The sequence below is a fragment of the Ostrea edulis genome, chromosome 6 (assembly GCF_947568905.1).
Source record: "Ostrea edulis chromosome 6, xbOstEdul1.1, whole genome shotgun sequence".
NCBI lineage: Eukaryota > Metazoa > Mollusca > Bivalvia > Ostreida > Ostreidae > Ostrea > Ostrea edulis.
This window is the reverse complement of record NC_079169.1, coordinates 38,411,034-38,429,898: the sequence shown is the minus strand read 5'-3', so window position 1 is coordinate 38,429,898 and position 18,865 is coordinate 38,411,034. Positions and strand designations below refer to the sequence as shown.

Genomic DNA, 18,865 nt, shown 5'->3' with positions numbered 1-18,865 from the left:
TAAAAGTTCTCATTTTGCGATTGGGTTAATGTTGAACAGTTCTTTCCCAGAAGTATATAAGAATAAAGGCAGAGAGCCAGTCTTTAAAGGACACATCTCGTGTTTTCAAAGTATACAGAATTATATGCATTTTCAAGTTTGTCTTCCTTATGCTTATAGAAATTAATTGTAATAGTTCGTTCGCTGAAGTATTGCGATAATTAGCCACATTACAGACTTAAATATAGTCACGTGGTTCAGTGATGTCATAATGCGACCTTTGTCGATCAACTTGTTGTAAAAGTAGTGTTAGATATTTTTAAAAACTCGTGTTTTAGGGGCCTATTTACCATGGATAACATTTATTTTGATGTTGACAAATTTCCCGAGTCTTGTATCTTTTAGCCACCAGTACATACAAACAGCGACGCAAATGTAGCGAGGAAAGCAAGTATGAAATCTGCATTTGCGAGTAAATAATATTTACACGGGATCACTATTTGGTAATGCCATTTCTTTAAACAACTGTAATTAGCGTTTTTGCTTTTCTAAAATAAACATTGCAGTTATTATTAAGGTCTTCCGTAACAACGGAAGACCTTCTACTGATTGTGCTGGTTAAGATTATTCTTATTATTCTTTTTTTTCTTCTTTTTCCTAGACGCTAACTTTGAAGCTTCATATCTCGCTCATTTCTGGATGGATTTTGCTCAAATTTTCAGGGTTTATAAACTTTACAGAACAATTTTAAAATGATGTACTAGATTTCAGAAATTCCCTTCTGTTCATGAGTTATTCCCCTTTGAATGAAATTTTAGGGGCTTTGGTTTCCAGACAAAGGCTCCGAGACTATAAGCTTGAGCAGAAAATGCATTGAAAATGAAAAGTAGGAGCATTGTAGTTGTGCACATCGTTTTTGTTTTTTGATTACAGCATTCGAAATGGTGGTTGACAGGGTTAAAAAATTAGGACGCCTAAAGGAGCAAAAAATTACCCATATTTTCCTTTGTATCTTTTAAACTAAAAATATTTTGTTAAGACGTGTAGAACAAAAGTTGTGCAAAATGTTAAGAGCTTTCTTTTGATATCCCTAAAAAGGGACTGGCCCCTTAAATTAGGGATCTGGGGATCTTCAGAGTTTTCGCTTTATAACTCAAAAACGGTAAATATTTCGATATGACTTTCGCTGGAAAAGTTGTTCTTTAACATCTTATTGATCTTATAAACATAATATTTTGCTCGAGTATTGTGTTATATATGAGTAAAAAGCTTGACCCGCAAACAGGTAACCGTATCATTAGGTAGGTGAAGGGGAAAAATATGCATAACTTAAATAAACTTGCTTTAATTGATAAATCTGACTTCATGAAATGCTAATATTCTTTTAAAATAAGGTTTTAACGTGATCTGTGGTTCCTTTAAAAATCATCCATCGACAACTTTCTTTTTTTTTTATTATTTAGTAGCTTTAATATAAATAATCGTTCCAAAGAAAAAAAGAGGAAAAGGTTATCTCTTCTACGTTTGTTATTAAAACAACGATATATTTAATTGAAGAAACAAACCTTCGAGCATAGAATAACCCAGTCATTAACTACACGCATCTTACATACACCGCGGGGTTTTTGTTTACAATTACATATCCGCCTCGAGGAACCATCGCGTGTGAACCAGGGCATGTACACAAAGTAAACATTGTCGTCCTAAATATAACACAGAATGTTATGTTTTTGATCATATTGGATTTTTCGAATAATTCAGTCTTGCCGGAAATGTATATACGTGTTTATACGTCCCTGGTCTTATGTTTGATTTGTTTTAAATTCAAAACTCTAGAGCATTGAGTCAGGCATCAATTTTAAAATCTGCAATTTAATATACAGTTTGTTTCTCAATCATGTCTAATTGCTAGGTTTTTATGTCACACAGCTCCGACGGAAGACCTCTCGTTGCACTCTAGTTAAAATATATTTTTGGATAAGTTAGATAGGCCTATCAGGGGCGTAGCTTCGTTTAGGCTCAAGTAGGCACGTGCCTACACATTTTTTTCATTTTCAAAACACATTTTTGTCCATAAATGTTTGCAAAATATAAGATGTTCATATACAGGTGACTCGATGTTCTCATTCTCTCGAAGTGAAATCATGGTCCCGATTTTTCTCTCTATATAACAAAGCAAATTTACTATCTATCTCTCAAACGTTCAATTTCTCGAAGTTCTCGATCTTTCGAAGTGAAGTTGGGTCCCGTAAAACACATTTCATTGTTTTTCACTCTCGATCTCTCGAAGTGGTGGTAGCGTATACCCACCATTACCCAAGCGTGTAATAATTTCCGCTTTGGCCTTACCTGGATTTTGTTGATTGCCGGAGGGGTAATTAGGTGTTTACATTGTTGAAATATCGCTGGTGCTTCTTTGTGGAGGTGACACACTTGAGTATATAATTGGCTAATTGGTCAGTTTACACCTTGCACTGGGGTTGTGTCGTGATGATTAAAATTATATATAATCTGACTATGAATAAATTCTATAATTTGCTTTGACGTGACGAGAGAGTGTTTATATATAATTTAGAGATCTACCGACTGTTAAATTTCTCGAGTTTGTTCTTTGTGTAAAGATACTCTAAAACATCGTTTTACTAATTCGTTAGAATTTTTGCTTTGGGTAAAGCGACATAACATTGTGCTCTGTTTAGTTTGTGATAGTAAAGCATCATCGGAACTTGGTTTTGTATGCCTATATATCTAAGCATGATTATAGAATAAATCAATACATAAACTTTGAAATGTTTTTATTAATGCAAAATAAGGGTTTTTTTTATTTTGATATCAAAGTACCTGACGAATATGAAGGAAAACATGTCAAAACGATATCATATGATCTTGTTGGTATACATTTCCGGTTACCTACTGAAAAATCTGAACCAAACCAGCGGACCTTCAATTTCCAAATTTCGATCTCTCGAACTATATTTCTTGAAGTTTTATCAAGGTCCCTTGAACTTCGAGTTATCGAGAGTCACCTGTATATTCCTAGTTTTTAAAGTCGGATATAAAATTATTACTCCATCAGACCTTTTCTTTTTATAATGTATTCTAACATAATGGTTATATATATTTTTTCTGAACTTATGGTGATCACAATGACTCATTCGACTACAATATTTAATGTCGATTGCAATCATTTTGATGCTCAGAGCAGTGCAAATGAGTCCTAATATTTCAAAATTTTCTCGGGGTGACCCCCCGAACTCGCCTTCCTTGTGGGAGGGGACGCGAAGCCTCGGTGAAACCTTCAGTTTCATCTTTCGGGCCTACTCATTGAAATAGTCTTAGCTACGCCCCTGCCTTTATTATGATACGATTACGTATCATTGACAACTAGGCCTATTGTCACGGGTGCATTTCAAAAAAATAAAATGATTAAATTTATAGTGAAAATCACAATACTTTTAAATTATTTTATTCAAGCAATTTTATTAATCATTATTTTTTTAATCTACATGTTGTTACTTAGGAAGTGGGAGTGCGGCGTGCTGTTGTTGTTACGTACGCGTTCCTTAAAAAAATGAAAGCATTATATAATTCAATTCAAAGTTGGGAAATATCATATTTTATTATTTATAATTCAAAGTTCAATTATCTTTAAATTTCTTTATTAAAACTACCAGTTGGTGGAAAATGCAAGCACAAGTTCTGCCTATCTGCTGTTACAAGGTGAAGGTCAGTTGGTGCGAGTGTGTATTGAATTTGAGAGCAGAACGGAAAGCATATGCCGTAGGCCTATATGTAACAGTGCGTAGCTTCGATAGAACCATTTTCTCGCAGTTTATCTACGTCTTTGTCCAAATGCTTGTTTGAAAAAGTACAGGAAGAAATTCTACTGATTTTTTTTTTTTTATTTGACGACAAAAAATATTCACGTCTTGTTCCTCATACCTTCCTTCAAAAATTGAAAAAAACCCAGTCCAAATCCTCTCTACTGACAGCAAGTACACCCTTAAACGGCACAAAACACCTTAATGCAGTGTTATTTACAAGCCATTAATGTGATAATTGGTTTTTTTGTCAATTAAATCTAATCTGTTTATGAAATGGCTAACAACTGTTTTCAAATCTTCTCGCTCGAGGTCGCATATGACGTCACAGATAATGGCTTGTAAAATATCGAAGAAAATATGCATATAGCAAGATTTGAATTTCATCGCTTTCAAACTCAAAAACTACGCAAACTGTTTCATTTAAAACACATGTAAAGTAGTTTTAGGCATGAAATGAATTAGTTTTGCTGAAAAAATTAAAAAGTTTAGCAACATGCGATGTGTCCTTTAAATTGTTCCAACCTGGCGACATCATTCAATTTACCAAATAAAACGCCGACCGACAAGTCAAGAAAACAATCCCATAGATGATCAGGATGCAAATGGTCTCAACCACAGGAGTCGGCAGTTTTATCTGTAAAGGTCTAAAACGTGAGCAACAACCACTGAGCTTCGCAAGCACTTCGGAAAAGTTTGGTGGTTTTTGTTTACATTGTAGACCTTAATTCACAGATGAGACTGCCAAACTCCTGGGATTCACTGTAAATTATTTTAAAACGGTGACACAAAATGCGCAAAAACGTCCTTATCATTTAATGACATGTTCTAACATTGATCAGCTATACATGATGTCAAATGTGAACATATGATGTCATGACATGTACTTTCATAATAAATTATGAAAGTACAGTCAAAACTGCCATATCGACCCACTGTATTAAGCGACTCACTGTCATATGTGACCATAAAAAGTTCCCCCCAAGACGTTACTCTATATATTGTACCTGTATTAAACGACCACCTGTCTGACGCGACCAACGACCATGATTTTTACAACCTTTTCGTGTATTTTAACGAAATTTTACCTCTATTTAACGACTGTACATTTTTCGATTACAACGTGATTACTACTTTCGATTTCGGTTGAGCCGACTATTCTGGGAATTATCGCCCCTAACACTTTCGTTTTCAAACGCACGACTATTGTGGGAATTATCGCCCCTAACACTTTCGTTTTAATACGCACAGTTTGGCGATGATCTTGATTAGTCGGCCCTCTGAATAAATCATTATACCTAAGCTGTCAACATGCAGTGTCCTGTGTGGTTAATTAATAAAACCCAAGTTGTTGTTTATTTAACAAAATCAAGGATCAGGGAATCAAGGCCGGTGTATTTGAAGGTGTGAATTTCGACAAACTTTAAGAAGTGCCGGGTAGGCTACATCGGAAATGAAAATCTACCACTTGTTATACCATTATGTTCAACAGAGTAAAAAATTTGCCTGATTGCGATATAAATCAGGTAAATATTGTGCTCAGGACTAAAATTTTAAACGGAGTATTCACAGTTTTCCTGCATGAGATACTAGAGGTTTCCAGAATAATGACCGGAACTAGCGGCTCACTTCGACATGTCCCGAGTATTTGACATGTCCGAGTTCAAGAAAATAGCCTGCATTAGTTCTAAGCTTAAAAGATTTGCTGTGCATATACAATGGATATATTGTGATTTATTTAATGTTTCTCAAATTGAATAACATTTTTCCAGCACGTATTGTACAAAAGGAGACGCAACACTTCACCATTTGTTTTCTTACCACAAGTGCTGCATTTTTTAGTTACACTGTACAAGTAGGCTATACATGAATACCCTTTACAACCAAGTGTTTATAAGTTTTAGAAAATTTACATGCAGTTCATAAATAATTTTTAAATCTCATGTAAATGTGTAATATGAAATGCATGAAAAGTTTATCATTCTTAAATAGATTAAATGTAATTTTGATGAATAAAAAATTATGATACAACACATTGTATTCTAGATTTTTAACTACAGTGTATTATTAATTTTATTTTACAACTATTAAAACCGTACTTGATATTCTTAATGATAAATTCCAAATACATGTAGTCATTTACTCCATTGTATAAATTATTTGTGAAATTTTATCCATTAACTGCGGAAAATAGGCAACCTGTATTAAGAGACCACCTGTCATATGTGACTTTTTTCCATTCTCCGTTGGACGGTCTCTTAATACAGGTTTGACTGTACATGTATTAATTTCATTAACAAAGCACTGTGCTGTAGTGTACCTACACAGTGTAGATCAAAATTAAATGTTTTTAACAAATATTTTTTAAAAATGCGTGACCCCCCCCCCCCCCAAAAATCCCCTTTGACTCTCAGAATTTAGCCACAGGGGGTCACCATGACACTTGCAACCTAAAAAGTTTTTTTTTTTAAAATGCTGCAAAAGTGTAAACATGTGAGCATGGAAATTGTACCTTGAACATATTTCTAGAAAATCATTTATTTCTGTTTTCAATGCACTCCATGCCATTGTACCATGCATGTCTAATACATGTACATAGTATCACCCCCTCTTTCATTTTTTCAAATTAAAGATAATGAAGTGTACAGTACACATACCTTGTCGTGTTGATTTCCAACAAATCCTTTCAAGAAATGCACATATCTGGCTGCAAATTCAAAAACTGTGGCCTTATCTGTCTTATCAGACATTCCAGGGACAAGCTTCCTTAAAACATCACAGGCGTCTTTGATTCTAGCTCTGAAAATAGGAATTTATATCTTGCATGGGGCCAAAATCAAATATTTCAAATTAAATACCCCCCTTCCATCTTTGAGGCTTACCATTTTGACCAATTTGTAGGCAGATAGGGGAAAAAAAACATTTTCAAAAATATATTTTTAGGTCACCTGAGTAAAAAACCTATTGCAATTGGTTGTTATCCGTCATGCATTAACAATTAAACATTTTGAACTTCTTGATAACTACTATTCCAATTCTTTTCAAATTTGGTATGAAGCATCATTGGGACAAGGGGGACAAAAATTGCAAAAACTGCCCAAAATAGACCAATTTTCAAAAATCTTCTCAAGAACCACACACGTTTAAGAAAAACTAAATGCATGGTGATGGAAAGCAGGAAGGGCTCTGCCAAAATTGTAAATTTCATGATCCCCAGGGTAGGGGTTCTGACCCCAGGACGGGGCCAAACTAACTATATAGAGTTTATGTGTAAAACACTTAAATAGCATCTTCTTTAGTGCTATTGATACATGTAGTAAATTGAAACTAAATGGATATTTAGAAAGAGTAGATAGTCTTTCATCAATATTGTAAATTGCATGATAAGAGTTTGGTTTCAGGGTGTTGTTAAAATTATATTAATGATCTGAAGGACTTATTTAAGTTTGCTGATAGCCTGATACTGTATAAAGTCTAAATGCAGACTTGTGAGAAGCAGAAAAGGATGTACAAAAATTGGTGAATTTCACAACCCAGGATTCTGACTCTAGGATGGGTCCAGATTAGTCATATCTTTAAATGTTAATACACATATTATGTTATGTAATGCCTTTCATCAGAGTATTGCACTTTTGAGGGCATTGAAGTTTTAAGAACACATCTAAGTGTTATATACTGAACATTAGAATTTTATAGCTTAAATATTCAGAACAGGAAATTTTTTCTAGATTTCATAGCCCTTGGGAGTAGTGATACTTTTCACTAGTACTCAGGTGACTGATAAGATCTGTGAGCCTCTTGTTTGTCAAAAATGTATAAAGTACAATTTAATGAGCAAATCACTTTAACCTTTTCCCAAGATTTGAAAAAGCAGATGTACCATTTAATGAAACATATCCTTCCCATGAACATTTTCAAATTTAAAATAGAAATTGAGATATATTGTACTTTACATACAAATGTGGAAAGGGTGTTGAACTTTCAAATTAAAAAGAAGAGAAAATCAACAATTTAAATAGCTTGAGTGATATTAGAATGAGATAAGGGAAGGTTTTTTCTTTTTCCTGCTGGAGACATATTTTTTTAAATAATTGGAAGCAAATTGGAGTGATAAAATACCAAAATTAAATTCTGCAATACGTTTAAATTTTATATTGTAGGTATACTTCATATATTGGCCTGGTTAGCTTAGTGATTAGATCACCTAGGCTCACTAGTAATGTAAGGGTTCTGGGTTCGATCTCCAATTGATAAAAAGATTTTTCTCTTCTTTGCTGCAATAACTTTATGATGTCTATATTTACTACTTTCTTTAATACTTAAAAAGTTTACATTTTTTACTAGCCACAACCAGGAACTATCAAAATATGCTAACTTTAAAATAAAACTGGTAATAGATAAATAAATTTTTTTTCAAAAATAAGATAGGATGCGAGTGAATACTTGAAATATGTGTAACAAAAAATAATATATTATTGAGAACATTGACGTTAATTCCTGGATGCTTCAATCACTGATCATATAAATACCAGTACCTTAATTTTGGAGAAGTTGTAAAGGAAAACATACCTTCTACGTCTCTCTTTCATGTTGTGTTGCTCTCGACCATCTTCTCCCACACAACTACTGAACATGGAAATGTCATAGAACTTGTTATTGTTACTGTCCAGTCTGGAGCTCAACAGAGAGGTGGATCCTTCAGAGGTGGAGGATACATCTGTGGTTGAGGATTTGTCAGTGGGAGGGTCATCAGGGGAGGGGCTTTCTTGGGTCTCCTCGCCACTACTGTTCAGAGCACAATTCGTAGAGATCTAACAGCAAATGGAAACACAATGGTACCAGTATATTGTATACATTAAAGCTAATTACATATATGTAGTTCCAATGACATGCATGAAAAATTCAAATTTTCAGATTATTTTCTAATACAATATGCAAATTCCATAGAGTAGATGATATGTTTTCATATTGGGCTGACTTTATTTGCAATATTCAACATTTAGATATAAAGATTATTTTTCAGATAATGGAAGTATATTCATGCAGTAAATCCTTGGATGAAAAAGTATCTTTTTAAGAGCAATGAAAACCAATTCTAATTGTAACGGGGACCGTTACACGTTCCCCAAACCTCCCCCAATTAAAAAGTGATGTCATTGTAAACCTATAGCAAAAAATCATTTTATTCTAGCCTTTAATTACATATAGTACGTTTACTATGGTCATTTCAGTACCAAGAAATGAAAGAAAGCAATGCACGTGCATACACGTGCACATGCGTATAGTTCCGCTTTTTTGTTGATATCATTCAACAGGCATTTGTATCATATACCCACAGTATGAATTTCATAATGTTTCCATCAAATATAAGGAAGTTATAACGATTTTAATAAATCACCTAATCAGAATTCAGACAAAATGACAATCATTTTTCATATCTACAAATAATATACTATTATCCTATTAAGGTTTAATTCATATCGATCCCTTGAATATTCTGATTTTCCATTTTTTTGTACCAAAATTGCAATGCACGTGCGTGTGCATGCATGCACATGCAGACAAAATGACTATCATTCTTGCACATCTACAAATGCTACACTATCATCCTGGAAAGTTTCATATCGATCCCTTTTGTAGTTTCTGAGAACACTCCCTGACAAAAAAGTACAGGAGAAAAATGATAAGAAACGGAGTAAAAACAATATGTTCCCAAACTTTGTTTGGGGAACATAATTACAATCCATTCAATATATATAAAAAAAAAAGACCATTGAAGAAAAAAGACATTGCACAGAAACACCAAGAAAAACAATGTGCCTGGTGGAATGGCATTTTTGAGATAAAAAAAAAAAAAAAAAAACAAGCCTTGGGAGGATAATACCTTACAAGCTGACTTTCATTTTAACCAAACATTGTATTAACATCAAGTCAAAGCTTAAGAAAAACAGATATCAGGTTTTTTTATGCCCTCGAGATCGAAGATCGGGGGGGGGGGGGGGGGGGGGGGGCATATTGTTTTTGTCCTGTCTGTCATTCTGTAATTCTGTCTGAAACTTTAACCTTGCTAATAACTTTTGAACAGTAAGTGATAGAACTTTGATATTTCACATGAGTATTCCTTGTGACAAGACCTTTCTGTGGGTACCAAAATTTTTGACCCCGTGACCTTGACCTTGGAGTCTGACCTACTTTTTGAAAACTTCAACCTTGCTAATAACTTTTGAACAATAAGAGATAGAGCTTTGATATTTCACATGAGTGTTCCTTGTGACAAGACCTTTCCGTGGGTACCAACATTTTTTACCCCGTGACCTTGAAGTTTGACCTACTTTTTGAAAACTTTAACCTTGCTAATAACTTTTGAACAATAAGAGATAGAGCTTTGATATTTCACATGAGTATTCCTTGTGACAAGACCTTTCCGTTGGTATTGAACCTTTTGACCTTGACATTTGACCTTCTTTTAATTTTTTTTTTTACATTGGTCATAACTTCTAAATGGTATATATTAAAGCTTTAATATTGTACATGAGCATTTTTTTTGACAAGATCTTTTTACTGGTACCAAGATATTTGCCCTTGTGACCTTGGCCATCTTCGGAATTGGCCATTATCGGGGGCATTTGTGTTTCACAAACACATCTTGTTTATTTTCTGCCACTGAGAAGAGGAAACAATAGAAATTAATTTCTATTAGTTATTGACTATTTTATGCGCGGAAGTATATTTAAATGTAGTTAGGTTCACTATAAAAGACGTTGGTCAGGCGCGACGTAGTCATCGACGAGCATTCAACCAGTTTTCCAACACGTTGATAGGCGCTTGACACATGCTACATCTTTGTTCTGTTCTTTATTTACTAAGATACTTCGAAGAGAAATATTTTATGTTCGGATGAGTGAAACGAAGGAGAACATAATACATTTTACATGGGATTCAAGGAATTGGAATATGATATGATTAATACTTTTTAAGAAATTTAAAACATTTTCTGGAATAAAAAGTAGCAGGAGTACCAGAAGTGGTACATAACTTTCATATGTAGGGTGTTTTTATTAAGCAATGAGTTGTAAAACTTTATTTTAATTAAGGCCAAGTATCAACCATCAAGCTGTGATATACTTTCTTTTGCATCATATGAATGTGAGGTCCAAGCTAAAAACTGACATGAGGTAGGTAAACCATTAAGAGCTCTGTGTGTAAAATATTTCCCAAAATAAAGTTCAACAACATGTAATTTTCAAACATCAAAGAAATCCTTGCAATATGCAATGTTTTCCTGTTGCTTGCAAAGGACTTGGCATAAAAACTAGAAGTGAAATGGGCAAACCACTTACTCCCTTTTAAATATTTCTTCAAAACTGACAAGTTCAACATTGACCTGTAATTTTCTCAAAACTGGAAAAAATCAAAATCCTTGCCACATGCACATCTTCAATACCCATACAAATATCATATATTTATAAGAAGGTCCTCACTTGAAAACTGTAGAATGAGTTAGCCAGATAAATTATATACCCTACATATAACATTAAATTTCAGATACAGTGGCAAAACTCCTGAAGTGGAGGTCAAAATGGATCGAAACTGCAACATGATATAGAGTGCCCCACTAAGATTGATTGAATATTGTTTAACGTCCCTCTCGAGAATATTTCACTCATATGGAGACGTCACCACTGCCGGTGAAGGGCTGCAAAATTTAGGCCTATGCTCGGGGCTTAAGGCCATTGAGCAGGGAGGGATCTTTATCATGCCACACCTGCTGTGACACAGGACCTCGGTTTTTACAGTCTCATCCGAAGGACCGCCCTATTTAGTCGCCTCTTATGACAAGCAAGAGGTACTGAGGACTTATTTTAACTCGGATCCCCACGGGATGCCCCACTAAGAAGCTACACAACAAGTTTACCATGATATGCGACAACAAGATTACCGCAAACTGTACAACATACACATGTTAAACAGTGAAATTCAACCAGGAAGCATATTATGCACTCTGAATTGATACCACACATGCTCAGATTTTGAAAATTAAGTCTTAAAGGTCAACTGAAACGATAAGTTGAAATGTGAACTCATTACGTATTTCTCAGAGAGGGAGTTTATGACTAAATTTAAGGGCAATACCTGTATCCATAATGAAAACAAGAGGCCCATAGGCTACATCGCACACCTTGGCCCATATCTGAAGACTTTCCATAATGCATGTAAAACCTTAGTCCATATTGTGGCCCCAACCTACCCCTGGAGGCCATGTTTTTGTTTTTTGGGTTGTTTTTTTTTTAACAAACTTTGAATCTGCACTATGTCAGAAAGCTTTCATGTAAATTTATGTCAACTTCTTTGGCCCAATGGTTCTTTAGAAGATTTTTAAAGACTTTCCATATATATTTGTATGTAAAACTTTGATCCCCTATTGTGGCCCTAACCTACCCCCGGAGACCATGATTTGAACATACTTGAATCTGCACTATGTCAGGAAGCTTTCATGTAAATTTCGGCTTTTCTGGCCCAGTGGTTCTTAAGAAGATTTTTAAATGACCCCACCCTATTTTTGCATTTTTGTGATTATCTCCCCTTTGAAAGGGACATGGCCTTTCATTGAACAAACTTGAAAGCCCTTCACCCAAGGATGCCTTTGGCCAAGTTTGGTTGAAATTGGCCCAGCGGTTCTGGAGAATAAGTTGAAAATGTAAAACATTTACAGACAAATGGACAGACAGACAACGGACAACAGGCGATCAGAAAAGCTCACTTGAGCTTTCAGCTAAAAAACACTATGTTAGGTATAGCTATGAAAGTTTATCTAATACTCTCTTTTGAATTATGAAAAAAAGGTTTCTGAGAGAAAATATTAGTAAGGACATGTCCTTACACCACTTGTCTTCACTAAGCTAATATTTTGTATCTACATCTTTCACATGCTTTAGGTCACATTTATAAGTACATAATACATCGGTTTCAAGATACGTTCGAGTTATTTCCCTTTGAAAAACTCTCGTACATAGTAAGGCACTAAACAACTTGTTTACATGCGGGAGTGGGACGAATATTCATCACTGCATAAGTGAATGTACTCAGTATGTTTCTCATACGCTGTTTCATCACCCCAATTCAACTGATACACAAACTAAGTAAGTGATAAGTATTCAGAGAGTAATTAAATACATGGAATTCTTGTTATATCACGTAATTTCGTTGGTCGTAGGTATCATATACAGTATATTACTTTCAATTATGACATTTTTTACGTTTCTGCTTTTAAAGTATAACATTTCTTTCAATAGTATTTTGTATTTCCAACGTTTACATATTTAAAGAGAAGCCTCTTTTAATACATTTTATTGTCTTCCTCACTGACTGTAGGTTCACTCTGTCCCACTTAGGCCCTTAAAGTTCTACCAAATGTACCTCTTACACAGGAGAGCTCTTATCTCGAAACTTGCGTATTGTGAGGAAATTTTTTTGTCTTCATAGTGCAATTCTGTCCTCAATTTCTGTCCATTGGTTGAATCTCTCTCTCTCTCTCTCCCCCTCCATCAAATACATGTCAAATCTCTCTCTCTCTCTCTCTCTCTCTCTCTCTCTCTCTCTCTCTCTCTCTCTCTCTCTCCATCAAATACATGTCAAATTTCTGGGGGAAAACCTTTAAAGTAGAGGTAAGTCCTGCTCAATTTTTTTCCAGAGGGGTCTGGAACTGTTTTCAGAAACATCTCCACCAGGATAAATCAAAACATTTCTTTATAGGATATCTTTGTCCAATGCTTTTAATCATTCAATGTTGTCTAATCTTCACGAAATTTGCATGATGGGGTAGGAATAAAATTATGAACTCGCCATTTTCAAATTTTCGCCATAAACGTGTCAAATCTCTGAATAACACCTTCATGAACTGGAAAGCCCCATCTGATTTCTTCCGGGTTGTTCTAAAAACACTTATAAAGGCATTCATAACATCGCCAACTGTCTCGCCTTCCCAAGTGTTACTTCGATAATAATTGTTGGTATTTATATTCATACGATATCTGTAAAATTTACGTTGTTTATATTCAGTCGATGACCCATGCATACTTTATTCAGACAAATGTTACGCCACAATTGAATGTGCACGTAAAAAGACGTTAGGTTATAGGATTTGCGTACCCGAAAACGATGACGTAAGCAAACCCGCAACCTACGTTAATCTAAAATCTTTCATAGCATCAATGAATTATTCCGGATACGACATCTTATTTCTATAAACAGGGGATTAAATAACTTAATACCTGGCTTTGAACTAACTAGGTTCATTTCTTGAAGTTACTCTTAAATTCCTTGAAAAATAACTTAATTTTGGATAGATGTATTCAAATCCTGGGTTGTACTACAAAATGCTTGTACAGAATCAAATGCTACTGCAGACACACCTCTATTTTATAATCATATGATTCATATAGGGAGGAAAACTTTCGAACCCAGGATTGTCTGCACGCTATATCATCTTTTACTACATGTATACAAATTGAATCCTCTTTCTGAAATGTTCATTCCATATGTTCTCTAATTATGAATTAATTATGGTAACTTTTCATTTGAGTGAAAGATTCTCATGCAGGAAGTTAAACAATCTACAATCAATTAATTGATCACAGTCACATTTTTTTCACGATCAGCGCTATTTTGTTACTCGATCGTTGATTCGGCACATTCCGATATAACTCCCATCCTCACCCACCACCTTCTGTTAAATCATTCATTAGACTCGACAGACTCCTTCGTCACGTATTTAAACGGTGTCATACGAGAGTTTCTGAATGACGGAAATATTAACATAAAAAGTCGAGATCGGAATTCAATGTACAAAACAGAAGTGAAAGTAGAAAAATCTCACTTGCCAAAGTGGCGAGTAGGGTATGAAATTAACTCGCCCCACGTAATTTACTTTTGCTGCTGGCGAAGTGGCGATCAGCTAGCGATAACACAGATATTGCTTTACAACTGTGCTTGCAGCCTGTATTCCCATATCATGTTTCTTGCATAGCACGTCCAAAAATACAGATCTCTCTATATTAAAGTATGATGCTCCACAATACCTTTGGTGTTGTAAACTGGCTTTTATCTGGTTCACTAGGTTGGATTGGTGAAGCATTCACTGTGGGCAGGGGTTGGTATAGTTGAGGGGACCCATCATCAGTGGTTGTCACATACAATACCTGTCCAGTCCTGGGATGGGGGGTGTATACATAGCGGCCTTGAGGGGTCACTACACCATGGTGATTCTTGGGAGTATCCTACAAAAGCAACAATTTACTATAATCTACCTCGCATAATCGCATTATGAAACAAGAGATGTTTGTAAAACACATATGCCCCCCATGGTGCAAAATTGAAAAGGGTTATACACACACATCATTTAATTGATAAGTAGTATCATCAATTCAAAATATTGAGCAGACAATATCTTCCTATGTCAAGAGTGAATTGACCATGTGACCTAAAAATCAATAGGGGTCATCTACTCCTTATGCTGTACCAGTGTACCAAGTTTGGTGTCAATCAAGCAAATAATTCTTAAAATATAGGAGACAATATATTACTATGTCCAGTTCAACTATTGACTTTTGACCTCAAAATCAATATGGGTCATCTTCTCCTGAAGATGTACCAGTGTACTAAGTTTGATGTCTGTCAAGCAAAAGGGTTCTCAAGATATTGAGTGGAGAGTATATTACTATGTTCAGTTTGACTTTTGACCATGTGACCTCAAAATCAATAGGGGTCATCTTCTTCTGAAGAGATACCAGTGTACCAAGTTTGATGTCTGTCAAGCAAAGGGTTCTCAAGATATTGAGCAGACAGTATATTCCAATGTCCAGTTTGACCCTTGACCTTTGACCATGTGACCTCAAAATCAATAGGGGTCATCTTCTCCTGAAGATGTACCAGTGTACCAAGTTTGATGTCTGTCAAGCAAAGGGTTCTCAAGATATTGAGCGGACAGTATATTCCTATGTCCAGTTTGACCCTTGACCTTTGACCATGTGACCTCAAAATCAATAGGGGTCATTTTCTCTTTAGGATGTACCAGTGTGCTAAGTTTGATGTTTTTCAAGCAAAGGGTTCTCAAGATATTGAGCGGACATTATATTCCTCTGTCCATAGTAGACTGACCCTTGACCTTTTGACCTGAAAAACAATAGGGGTCTTTTTCTACTCATAAACAACCCACATAAGAAATATCATTATCATCAAGTGAATGGTTCTCGAGATATTGAGCAGACAACATGTGGTCTACCGACTGACAGGTGCAAACCAATATGCCCCTCTTCTTTGAAGGGGGGCATAATTAATGCAGGGTTTTATCCAGCATTTAGATGTTACTACCCATTTCATATTTAAGGGGAATTTTTGAGAATGCAGTCATGATCTTCCAGGGGATGGGGATGGGGGACATCCATGGAATATAATATCCACAGATTATTATATACTTTCAATTTCATCTCTTCTCTTTTCTTTAAAAGTTTGCGGGCAAATATCACACGATATATGCCTGGAAACATTCCGGCCCGCAAACATTACGTCACAATCAATTCACAAGCAAATTCCTACGTCGTTAATTTTCAATTTTTTCATCTTTTACTCAGTTAAACCAATGAAGAAATTGTTAAAAATAAATTATTGTTAGTTAATCTAAATGAAATTGAAAGTATATAATAAAAAGGTTATAGACTTTGTATGGGAAAACATGACGACCTCGGGTTTTTTCGCGGACGGACCTCGCAAGCTCGGTCCGTCTACGCGCCAAAAAACTCGGTCGTCATATTTTCCCATACAAAGTCCATAACTTATAATTATTACAGCCATATAAATTGATTGATTACTTAATTTACGATCTATATTGTAAGAGTCTGACAATTACAGAAAATGGCGTATAATATAATGATTTTTGTTGAAAATTCTCATACAGTTTTGTGAAGTTTCTACAAATGAAGGGGATTTTTTATCTGTGGAAAGGGAAATATCCATTTGTTGCCAAAGGGGAAAGGTATACCTTTTACCGGTAGTAAAAACAACCTAGATGACAGCAATTATTAAACTGGGGGAAAAAATCAGTACATTTCATTTATAATTATATTAGAAATATCAAAATATACCGTATAATTCCAATGATGTATACCAAAAGTATCAGCTCTGACTATCAAATTCACAATTGTTCCTATTCTTACCATTGAACAGGAGGGCAATTATAGCACAAATTCAGAAGCCATTTTAAATCAGAGAGGGGAGGGTGGATGCAAACTATATTTTGAACTTCCAATATCAATTCTTCTATTTCTGAAAGACACACCCCTTCCCTCCTTACAGGTATAGCTCAATGTTAAATGAACATGCAATTTATTTCAATCTTAATATTCCATGACATTTATATCATATACCATATTTTCCCTTCTGATCAGCACCACATCTTCTGTTTTTGCTGGTTTGATGTCTGGGGTGGAATGTAAATGAGAAATTGGTTGACAGAAGCTTTTCACTGGTTGTTGTGGAACAGCAAAACCACTGTTTATCAAACTACCATTCAGATTGTCATTCAGAACATGAGGCTCCCCTACACCATAATCATGTCCCTGAGCAATTAAACTGTAGAAAAAATTTTAGGATATCAATATGACTTGAATTTATGGCCAATGCTTTATTAGAATATACTATTTTCAATCAGTGATTTTTCTACATTTTTTACTAGGATCCTGTGGCTTTCAAATTGGGAACAATTGTAAACATTTCAGTCAAATTGGGAAAAATCTATTTTATTGTAAATAAGTTTTAAAATCATATCAAACATTATATTATCTTTATTTTACACATCTAATTTTCTTTAACCTTCTAAAATTTTCAACTATTCTATCCAAATCATCATTCCCATAACTCTTTGTTAAGTCGTATGTACAATTAACATCGAGTTTTATTTTTTTCAAACACGTTTTTCTTTCAGAATTTTATTATTGGAAAAAATGCAAGCTAAATTGGGGGGAAAATTGACAATTTTTAGGAGATGAAAGGGCCGAAATTTAGACCCAAAATGGGCCTTAAAAAATCACTGTCAATGTATGAAATCCTGAATACAAATACGATATATGTGCGCATTTAATTTTGTGCACAAAATGTACGTACACAATTTTAAAACATGATTAATCAGTTCAAAATTTACTACTGTATAAAAGGTTATTTTTGCGAGTCATTTTAGCCCTGTGTTATTTTAAGTCTTTCTACACAGTAAAATTGAAGATGGTTTCACCCCGTTTTTAATTTGCCGAGACAAAGTTGTGTTAAAAGAGGGATAAGATAGAAAAGTTTGACCCTCTGACAAGAGCAAAAATAAAACAAGGGCGAATAGTACCTCTCATTCTCTGAATAACACCTGTCATTGCAGTCCAAGCCTGTGGGAACCATATTCATAGCATTGTATATGTACTGTTGCTGCATTGCGACCTGTCTCGACAAGTGGTCCAAAATGTTATCTTCTCCAAATGATGTATTGGCATTTGTCATGCAAGGATCCTGGTTATAAGAGGGATTTGTGCGATGTAATCGTTCTATGTCCATCTCAGCACCATACATTCCTTGATTTTCATTCCCATTGGCACTCACAACCATGTAGTAAGAGTTGGAAGTATTGCTAGTATTATCACCATCTGGACAACTTTGGACAAAGACCTCACTGTCATTTTCATCAGCAATAGTATTTAAACATTTATTCAAGACCAGTTGCTGCAACTTTGGAACTTCACCTTTGTTTAAGGTATTAGCATCATGATGCTTGTTAGATTCTATCAAATTTGCCAAATATTGCACTTGTTCTGGAGATACACCTTCAAAGTTAATCTCTTGTATGGAATATGACATATTTCTGTCCACAAGTAAATCTACAATTTGGTTGAATGTAACACTGTGAACACGGAGTATCGCTGTCCTAGATCACACCCTGAATTTTTAGGATACTGGCACTACAAGTGAAATATATATATTTGTAGATTTCAAGTAATTCCAATATCATCACATGTGACATAATAAGATTTTGC

The 18,865-nt window shown here is 34.8% G+C and overlaps 1 protein-coding gene across 2 annotated transcripts in view; it reads right to left on the bottom strand.

Moving 5' to 3' along the window:
- LOC125646043 (uncharacterized) overlaps nucleotides 1-18,865 on the bottom strand; it is a 21,894-nt gene that overhangs the window by 2,214 nt on the left and 815 nt on the right. For both annotated transcript variants that reach the window (XM_056139559.1, XM_048872157.2), the window contains exons 2-6: nucleotides 18,184-18,790; nucleotides 17,222-17,426; nucleotides 14,879-15,076; nucleotides 8,370-8,611; nucleotides 6,458-6,599 (exon numbers count right to left, since the gene is read on the bottom strand). In XM_056139559.1, the coding sequence (XP_055995534.1) occupies nucleotides 6,458-6,599; nucleotides 8,370-8,611; nucleotides 14,879-15,076; nucleotides 17,222-17,426; nucleotides 18,184-18,689 (1,293 nt within the window). In that variant the 5' untranslated portion in view covers nucleotides 18,690-18,790. The remainder of the gene's footprint in view (nucleotides 1-6,457; nucleotides 6,600-8,369; nucleotides 8,612-14,878; nucleotides 15,077-17,221; nucleotides 17,427-18,183; nucleotides 18,791-18,865) is intronic.